Source organism: Alligator sinensis, unplaced genomic scaffold (genome assembly GCF_000455745.1).
Source record: "Alligator sinensis unplaced genomic scaffold, ASM45574v1 scaffold1086_3, whole genome shotgun sequence".
NCBI lineage: Eukaryota > Metazoa > Chordata > Crocodylia > Alligatoridae > Alligator > Alligator sinensis.
In genome coordinates, this window is record NW_005841975.1 from 3168147 (window position 1) to 3178511 (window position 10365).

Consider the following 10365-nt stretch of genomic DNA (forward strand, 5'->3'; position numbering starts at 1 on the left):
TACCCCAAAGCACTGTAAAGGCTAAGAGCCCTGTTCTGCTTGTATGTACTATACTTAGCGGTACCTTCATGGCAATTTACTCTAATGGAGTACAACAAATGTAACAAAGTAGTAGGGACCATCAGATGTGGAGGGTGCTGACCATTTCTCTTAAAATAGAAATTGGCAAATGAAGGGGGTGGTTTCTCTGCTTTCCAGCCAGCTCTCATGAAATTGGAGGAAAAATATTTTCCCAGTGTATCTGAATTTCATTGGATTTTGTCCAACCACACATTTAGCAAATAGTTGATCCAACAGACCATGTGCAAAAAGTATTTGACTAAGTGTTCAGTGAATACAAGTGAAATTAATCCAATCTATTTGCCAAATGCTGTCTCACCAGACCTCCTTTCTGCAGCTTTCCTGCTTTTTCTCTTAATCTGACTTTGCTCAGCCTTCTCTATCCTGTAACAGAACTCAATGGCCTCATCCAGACGAGTGCGGATGTGCGGTATGTGGCACCGCAGACCTGTCTACAGCACCACACACTGAGCCTGCAGGCATTCCCCATGCTGCTACCTTGCAGCAATTGGGGGAGGGGGAGGGTGTTGACCCCAGGAGATCCTGGGGTCAAAAAAAGCCACACCTTAAAAAAGCCAGGTGCCACATATGGCAGCAGCATATGCTGCCCAAAACCAGAGCCTGGCCTGCTGAAGCCATGCGTGGCTGCAGGAGCATTGTGACTGCAGCTCCCCAAGGCCACCAGGACTCCAGGTAAGCCTGCTGGGGCCCCAGCCTCCCTTACCCCACCCAGGGTAACTTTTCGTGCACAAGAGGGCACATGGCATGGGCATTCCCCAAGGACAAGTAGCAGCAGCACAAGGTGTGCCGCTGCTTCTTGTCCCTGGGGAACCAAACATCCATGCTTGTGTGGATGCAGCCAATGTGTCCATTTCCCTGAACTGTCTTCTATGTTTCTCTTTGGGTAATTTTTCCCCCTTTCCCTTCTCCTGCACTGTGTTCCTTTTCTCTTTCTTTCTATTTCTCTCTCTCGGTTTTTTTCCTCCCGCTGGTCCCTGTCTGTAGCACACCTCTTTTTGTTACTGATTCCTTCAGTGACTCCCTCTCTTTCCTTCCTACTCCTCAGATCCACCCATAAGTATGGAAAATTCTAGCTAACACTTAATAATCAAAAGCATAGCCTAAGTCAGTAAACAGCAAAAAGGAAAATTAGAATAACATTCAGCAAGACTCAGAAACCCAAGTAAGGGAAGGGCTGTCAGGAGGGACAGAAAGGCCAAGCTTTCTGTTGGAACATAGAAATCATTGAGACCAGTTATCTCGTGGTTTAGGATATATTCCAACCTCGTGTATTCCTTTCATGCTATCAGAGCAGACAGAGCTTGGTCGGAAAGAATATTCCTACCTTAATCTCGGCATAACTCCTTTGGTGACAGCGAAGCCCTTCCCAGAAGGCTTTATTTTATGTTTGACATAAATCTATTGTGGCAGGTATGTCCCTTCACCATCGTGCAACCCAGCTCATTAATGCACAGAGAAACTGGCAGAGACTTTTTAGTCTTTTGCATAGAAAGATGGTGGCATCTGAAATATTCCACCTTTGTTATCTTAATGTTTTTTCTGCTCTTGTCAAAGATTGTTTTATTTTTAAGGAATCCTACTAAAATGTGATGCCCAAGTCACAGACAGACATGCTGCTCGAGTACCTTTGAGGTGCTCCAATCTGCAAAGGTACAGGTGGGCACAGCCAAAGAACCATTTAGAAGATGGCCCTAGTAAGAAGAGGAACATATCTGAAGCATTTCCTGAAATGTCAGCACCCTTCAGTTGTCCTTCAGCATCCTACAATGCTCTGCTCCCAAGTCTCCCTGGGGGCAAAGGAGAGGGTTGCCTTTCCTTTCTACTCAGCTGTCCTCAGGAGCAGAGACATGTAGGAATTGCATGCACCCCTGTAGCTGAAGAGCAGTGCCACTGCATGCTTTCATGGCCATTTTGAAGTGCTGACGGTCACAGGGAAGGGGAGAGGTGGCACCGCATATCTCCATGGTGCTGAAGCGTTCCAAATTGGAAGCACTTCAAGGTTCAGAGTGCTTCAAATGCACATCTGTATGTGGTCGCCAGCAGTGCCTTGCAATGCAGTCTTCCCTTAGAAATGCCAAGAGGTGGAAGGATGTGGAATAGCTTCTACTGTACCACTTCCAGTCTTTAAAATAAACCCTAAAGAACAAAATAGAACTGCGAAACTAAGGAACTTGACAGGCTATAGACAAGACTGGAGCATTGACCTCCTTAACCAGAACCTCTGGATAAATTCATAGATCCATAGAAGTTAGGGGCTGGAAGGGACCTCATAAGATCATCAGGTCCAGCCCGCATACTCTTAGGCAGGAAAGAAAAGACTGCTGTGATCAGATGACCCCAGCAAGGTGCGTGTCCAGTAGGACCAGGCCTTCTGTTTAGACTGAGGGCAACAGCAGAAGAAATCCTAGATGCTCAAACCTTTATTCTTGACTAGTCAGAATTATGTATGTTATAGACCAGCTAAGCAGCCCTTAAAATATATTATTAATACCCAACTGCCGTCATGGGGATAATATGTTTGTAAGTAGCATGTGTGTGTGCCTGTGTGTATACGTGTGTGTATATATACACATATGTAGGATCAATGGAAAGTAAGGCTGGAAGGGACATCACAAGGTCCAGGTCCCTGCTCAAAGTGTGATCATCCCTAACTAAACCATCCCAGCCAAGTGTCTATCCAACCTGCTCTTGAAAACTTCCCAGGATGGAGATGCCACAGTTTCTCCACCTGCATAAATATAAAAATACTGCACATATAAACATACTTACAATGTAAAGCTCTCAAAGGCCTTACCTGCGGGTGGGTGTCCTGGTACCTATGTTTCAGAGAGGGAGAAATGGTGCTACAAGTGCAGTCAGGAATGCAGCATGTCTCCTGGTGTTCCCAATTTCTGCTCCTGGATTATGATGCCATACCACACCCACCTGGGTTTCTAAAAGATGGTACTCTCTGGCTAGGCTTATTCAACACTGTATTTTAATCTTTTCCTCAAACAAAAAGAAAACAGCCATATGGTTCAAAATACGCAGTGAATGGAGCAGGGCCCTTTTACCAGCTTGTTTGTGGGCATCGTCCAGGGACACCAAGAGATAGTCCAAAAGGTATACTGGCTGACAGAAGAGGGAACAGTTGTCACACTCCGTGAGTACCACACGTCCCAAGAGTGTCCCTACTTCCCTGCCGCCAGTGTTGTGGCGAGGTGCTTGTATTCAGGAGATTGTCTGCTAGTTTCTCTGGAGTCCCACTTTCATCATGGGGGCCTATGTTCGCTTTGAAACAGTCTCCTTCCCCCAAAGCCCTTCTTAGTGGGCAGCTTTACATAGGAACGGCCCACCATCACCTAAGGAATGACTGCGTGGTTCTGGCACTGGGCTACGAGCTGGGAGATCTGAGAGAGAGGAGGAGAGACTTCCTGCATGACTTCAGGGGTTGGTTGCCATCTGCTCCCCATGTGTAAGATGGAGGGGAGGAGGCGCTTCCCTGCTTCCCAAAGGCAGCGCTAGGATAATTTATTACTGTGTACGAAGCATGTAGATGCCGTGGTGAGAAACGCCAGAGGGAAGCTGGTACATGCATGAAAAGGCAGTTTGCTCTGCAGAAAGGTCATGTGTTTCCATAAGCAAAACGGTTCCAAAAGCAGGTCTGGAAATCAGACTGAATGTGGCCAGATGCCAACTCCATGGAAAGTGCCCCCTAAGTGAGAGAGAGTTTTGAGATTTAAATGAAATACCTTCTGCAACATGTTTGGTATGAGTTTCGACTAGTCGAGTTAGGAGAGGGAATGTAGGAGGCGGACAGCAAAGGAGCATAAACTTACAGGATTTTTGGAGAGCCCTGCTCTTGTGGGTGTGGAGCTTTCCTGTGGGTAGTTTTGATCATCAGTTTTAAAAGTCCCATGAGAAAGTGGTTATGTCGTAAGGTTGGGAATGGCAAACTTCTGGACAGGTGGAGAGAGATGCAAAGGAAGGGAATCGCAGCCTAGATCAGTATTTTTGCTTCAATATCAAATTGCTTTCCTAGATGTAACGGTTTGGTGAATGACAGTGTGCTACTATGGTACTTGCCTCTGGATCAGATGGCTGTGATTTCAAATTGCACGCACAGCCTTGGCAGCACAGTCAGCATCCATTACTCAGGGTAGGGAGGGCATGTGAAGTTACAGTGCATCTGTATGGTCTGAGTCTAGGTCCTTTAGCACCAGCAATCCTTCCAACTAAAGTGGATGCAACTTCCAGGGTGTGGGGCATGTGCGCTGAACTGTCATTAGGCACATAATGGCTATTTTGTTTGCTTACACAAAGGCTTTACTGCTGCTTAGCTAACTCATTATTTTGGGTACCCAGACTACAGAATCTATTTCTGTATAGAAACAGATTCTATTAGATGCGTACAGGAAGGCTTTTTCTTCACTGTTTATGGCTCTGGTATTGGATATTAAAATTAATTTACATCTTGATTTTTCTTTTCTTTTTGGAACCCCATGCTTTTAGCTATTCTGTAATTAGAGTTTTTATAGCTTGTGAAATTCATATTGACTTAAATCTTTTTGGAAGGTTAGTTTATGAAATTCATACTGAGACTTTGGAAGGTTATTATGGAAACAAAATGCTGCATTTTATGGCCTTTGAAGGATTCTTCGGTTTCTCAGGCTGTCATTAAGCAGTGCTGATTTTTCTTCTCTTTCTCCTTATTCCTTTCTGTGGCATAGAGTTGCAGGCTCCCTATTCAGTTCAGCCTCCGAGTCCTCGATACAGCCAACATAATCCTATTTTCCTGTTAGTTACCTAGACAATCAAATTGCCAAAGGCACTCCTACAATTTGGGAGCTCCCTTACTTATTGCCTGTGAATACACTTGCACTGTGCTTGAATCTGGGAGATGCAGTGCTGTGCTGAGATTTATCAAAAGGAAAATGCAAATATGCTCAGAAAATGAATGCACTCAAACATTGAACAAATTAACAAGTAGGTGAGAAGAATTTGGTTAATTAAAATAAACACCTTGCTCAGAACTCATCCCTATTTATAAGGAGGGGAATAGTCTACAATTTTTTTTTCATGGGAGTTTTCTACATGTTTTAATTTCTTAACCAGTTTGAAACATCATGTATGTTTGTTCTTTGTCAGTGAATCAGTAATGGTGTGATCATATAGTCTGTGTAAGGCAATTGTGGCTTTTACATATCGCTTTTGTGTTTCCTGCAGGTAAATATGTCTATCAGCCTATGACTCCTGTAGAGCAGCTTCCAAGCACTGAAATACCTGTCCGACCCCGGGAGTCCACAAACACCATTCAGATCTCTGTTTCACTCACTGAACACTTCTTGAAATTTGCACCCGTCTTCCAGCCACCACTGCCCCCAGACTCTCCACGGTACTGCACAATCTCAGACCTTTTTATTGACAATTACCGCGTGAAATGCATCAATGGGAAGATGTGTTACGTCCAGAGGCAACCTCCCCCTGCCCCCCATAAAATGAAGCCTGAGGAGGTCCCTGTTCGCAATGCCTTAATCTCAAAAGAGAGCAATACACCAAAAATAGATCACTGCTCTTCCCCTTCCAGCTCTGAAGACTCTGGGATCAATGCGGTGGGGGCTCATTATATGGAGTCATGTGATGAGGACACTGAGGAAGGGGCAGAGCTAAGTTCAGAAGAAGATTATAGTCCAGACAGCAGTTGGGAACCAGATGAATGCCCCCTTCTGTCTCCCTCACAGTGCGAACTGGAAGTGATTGAGACAATAGAAACCACCGTGTGACACTCCACATTGGTGCCCATCTGACACATGCTATTGATTGTTGCTTTTGTAGCATTTATATTTGCTTTCTTTCGGATGAGTCCTTTTCTCTAGCGCACTCAGGCGCTAGAGAACTCCTCAAACTCCTCACAGAAGATTAGCACTGAGACTTGCACTTCAGTGAGTTAGCTGCTTGAATAACTGATTCTACCAATTAATTTTAACGAGCTCCCTCACTAATCAGATCTCCCACTCCTACATTTTGGCAATGATAAAAAATTACATGGCTCTTGTAACAGGCAGTGGGCCTGATCTCAGTCTGGGTCACTTCATTTACAGTTATTTATAACTGTAATCTTGAACCATGCTTGACATTATTTATAACTGTAATCTTGAACCATGCTTGACACTCATCCACCAGGATGTTTGCGATGCACTTGCACAATGTGGGAATTGTTGCAAAGCATCATGGGGAGGCTTAGGCACTTTGCCTGAAGAGTGAGAAAGCCAAGTAGACTTTCTTCTCTCATACAAACATGCGCACCCAGCATGGAGATGCAAGGTAATTCTCCATCTCCTCTTGCCAAAGGCTCACTCATTGGCACATCCTCTTGTCTAGGGCTGGATGTGACTCCTCTCCAACCCTGTTGATAACCTTCTTTCAGTGGGCTAGATAGGAATGCAAAGTGCCTCCAATGCTCCTCCAGGTTACACATAACACATCTGCAGACTCAGAAGCCAGGGAGTGGTTGTGAGACCTGAGCAGATATTCTCTCGCAGCCAAGAGGACGCTTAGCCAGATCCAACCATTCTCTCTTCTGACCAAAAGAAAGAGCACTTGGGTTTTGGGGAAGAAAATGATCTGTAAAAATGGAGATCGCTCTGGGGTCAGCTGTAAAGTTATAGCTTAAAGTGAGAGAGAGACCCGTCAGAAGCAGCCCCAAATTGCCATGAATGCACTGTACAGAACAATCTTGCATTGAACTGGGGTTTTGTCCCGTCTTTGGCTGGGATGATCTAGTTGGGGATGGTCCTGCTTTGAGCAGAAGGTTGGACTAGATGTGACCTCCTGAGGTCCCTTCCAACCCTTATTTTCTATGATTTCTGTGATTTATGTCTCTGACCATCTGAATTACCTTTGGTTTGATTAGGGGTTTAGTTAAAGTTGGGAGGTATGCCAGCCTGTCACTCCAGAGCTGAACGTGTCCAGCTGGTGTTAATTTCAGCTAATTCCAGAGGCACCTGATTCAGTGAAGAGCTGCAAGACAGAAATCAGTTAATTGATTGCTCACTTTCCCACCACCCTAACCTCTTCATATTTTATGTCATTTCCTTCAAATTTACACCGCCTACACGCAAGCGCCCGTGTATATGTTTCGGTTAGAGGGGTTACCGATAACAACAATATTAATACCATGCACATTCTGTGACACCTCTAGTTACATGTTTTGTACAGTAATTGGGAGATCATAAAGGTTCAGTCCCGTGGTCTCTCTGGTCAGTTCAGCCATCAGATATGGGTGGCTTTGAAACGAGATTTTCCTAGACAAGGCGGTAAAATAGGAACCATTTTTTTGTCCTTATGGTTTAGTCCTATTTGACAATAGGGAAATGTTCTTGGAAAAGTTCTGTATGACTGAATTGCTTGGGGTCTGTTACAGTAATATTTTGCTTCTGACAGTAAATACAGCCTTATCGTATGTCTTTTGTTTGCTGTTTACCTTTCAAAAAGCATTGGCAAGAATAAGAACGAATAACCATGTACAGTTTTAGCTACCACTGCTAGACTCTTTTATTCTGTGTTGTAGACTGGAACATCTTTACCACTGTATCCTCACAATATATTCTGAATTTTATACACTTTGTAATCAACACCTTTAGAAAATGTTTAGACTACGGTACGTGTGTGCTAGGAATTTAACATTAATTGTTATATAAAGTAATACTGTACTTTTTAGACTAAAAATAACACTTTGAGAGGAAAAATAATAGGTTTTCTAATTTTGATGAATTACAGTGCAATGCTTGTTAAACACATGAGGAATTTGGGCCTTGGACGTGAACAGATAGATTCTTACCAGGCACTTATGCCGTTTTGCTGACATTTAAAGGATGACTGCATTAAAGTTATTTAAATAGGATTTTTTTAAAATATGGGGCTTATCTTTCTTGGGTAACCAAGGTTTTTAATCTTAGTATTGTACTGTCTCGAGCATTCTCCTGAGTTTTATAGGTAGAAGAAAACATTATATGCAATGATATGATGGCACTAATTTTATCTTTCAAATGTATTATGACTCTCTCAAGAATTGGGCAAGTCTGTCATCATGTGCCCTGCGTGGCTGACTTAACCTCCTGGAAGTGGCTTTTCCAATTGATGGGCAAGAAGAAGTGTCCTTTCAGGAATCCAGCAGCAGAGGGGCCTTGCTGAAGAAAACTACTAGAAGTAATTACAAATTATGTTTCATGATAGGGACAGAAAATGGAAGGGGCAGCTTGAGAACTTGGTAACCTAAATGGAGACCTCACCATCTTCCTTTGAATTCAAGCAAGAAGCCCTGGTTATCAGCAGGGTCGTTGTGGTGTCTAGTGAAAATTATTTGGGTAGCTATGACTAAGGTTACCCTAACCTCCTCGACTGTCACCGGTTCCATACCATCATTGTATCGGGAAGCATTTGTTCCGAACTGTCAGTAATTAGCAATATTAATAAATTGCGTGTCTGTCTTATCCAGGATCTGTTCAAGTCTTAAGCACAATGAGCTAAATCCCAGCCAGTGTTGCACCCTGTAGCATAGCAGTGCAGTTTCTCAGATGCAAGGCAGGCTGAGATTTGGGCAAATGTTTTAACAGGTAATTCTGTAAAACCTTTCTCCACTAATTTATATTCCATTTTCCAGCCTGCTTTTTTGTGTATCCTATTTCCTGCTCAAACAAACGTGATTTTTTTTTCTTTTGCACAAGTATGGACTTAGGTCAGTCTCTTTTACAGAATACCTAGATCAGTCTTTCTAATGCAAGTAACTAAGGAGTGCCCTCTTTCAAGTGTAGGTGTATATGTATTTCCTCTTTAATAAAATACTAAGCAACTGAAGCACTGATTGTCATTAATACCTCTGCATCATCCTTGTCAGATGGAAGTGTTTCAAGGTTCATTGAATCATAGAGATGGGCTAGAAGAGACCTCTGGATGTCATCTAGTCCAGTCCCTTGCCTGAGACGGGATCATCCGTATTCAAACCATCCATAATCTAAACTCTACAGAAGCCTACTGTCAACCATGACGTAGTGTAGACCTAACACCCAAACCTGGCACAGATATTTCGGGGGAACCACAACAGCCAATGTCCTGCTTCTATTTGGTAAAGTAACAGTCACTCCAGCATCAGTTCTTCATGGTGTGGAAGCATGTGAATAAGAAGACAGGGTAGGCTAATTATGGACCAACAAAATCAGAGGTGTGTAGCATGAGCTTCCCTGAGCCCAAGCCGGTGAGAGAGCACAAACCCTGGGCGCTGCTTGGGAGTGAGGCTTGGACCAGAATGGCCAGGGTGCCTCTCCACCCCTACCCTGCACTTTCCCTGCAGCATCTCAGCTCTGACTCTGGATTCAGCCACGGAGAGACCAAAGCAGCAGTGGCGATATGGAGGTTTGCTGCTGTGGGGGAAAATTACACCTCCTTTTTTTCTCCTGGGTGTTTTGGGCTGTGTGACGCATTCCACTGCCTCTGCACTGTGTACCATCATTACCCATGGTGCAGTACTGCTTGGTTATGCCTCTGACCTCCCTAGAGTTGCAACGGATTCTCCATCACTTTCTTTTTAAGTGATATGCAGCATCTCTGGCTGAAGCTGTAGGCTCATTGCTGGAGTCCGAGGGTGGAATTCCTGGACAAGGGGGTCTGGCTAGATTAGGGGGGCAGCACGTGGGTCCCAAGTGACATAGCCTCCATGTGTGGCATGCAGCAGCATGGGGAGGGAGCAGAAGGCAGAGCAGCAGATCAGGCAGAGGAAGGGAGGCAGAATGGACCTTGAAGAGGGTATGGAGCATCATTTGTAGCACCTTCTGCAATGGTTGGGCTGCACTGAGCTAGATGAGCAGAATGACCCCTACTTGCCTTGAATATGGATCTGTTCAGTGAGTGAAAAGTAAAGATGTACTGGTCACTTTCTTCTTCAGTCGTTATTTCTTCCAGTTGTTGGCTGTCCAGAGGAAGGAAGGAGTTGCAAGAACAATGTGATTCCTCCGTCTTTGCACCCTCTGTGATTCTTCAGCATGGGCGTGAAGTGCTTTGGTCTGGTGATGCTGCCTACATGTCAGAGGTGAGTGCCCTGGGTGATCTCACAGGAAAGGTCCCAAAGAGACAACAAGCACTCACCTTATGTGCACTGTTACCAGTGGTCCCTGAGCTCTGCATAGCTGGGGTGGGGAGACACGGGTACTCTCCAACATGCCATGCCATGCTCTGCCACCTTGGCTGCTAGGGCTGCTTTTGGCCCAAGCTGGTCCTCAGCACAAGATTTAATACAGATGAAGGGAAAGA

At 44.5% G+C, this 10365-nt stretch overlaps 1 protein-coding gene across 1 annotated transcript; it reads left to right on the forward strand.

Annotated features, from left to right (window-relative positions):
• Positions 1-459: 459 nt before the first annotated feature.
• CUNH3orf70 (chromosome unknown C3orf70 homolog) lies at positions 460-9004 on the forward strand. Its single transcript, XM_025200830.1, has 2 exons — positions 460-490; positions 5287-9004. Exons 1-2 carry the CDS (start codon positions 460-462, stop codon positions 5841-5843), a joined length of 588 nt encoding a protein of 195 aa, XP_025056615.1. The 3' UTR covers positions 5844-9004.
• The last annotated feature ends 1361 nt before the right edge of the window (positions 9005-10365 follow it).

Excerpts from the sequence above, each read along its gene's own strand:
- CUNH3orf70 (XM_025200830.1), top strand. The coding sequence starts at position 460 with ATGGCCTCATCCAGACGAGTGCGGATGTGCG. Across the intron at positions 491-5,286 it reads CAGACGAGTGCGGATGTGCG|GTAAATATGTCTATCAGCCT; the intron begins GTATGTGGCACC and ends TGTTTCCTGCAG.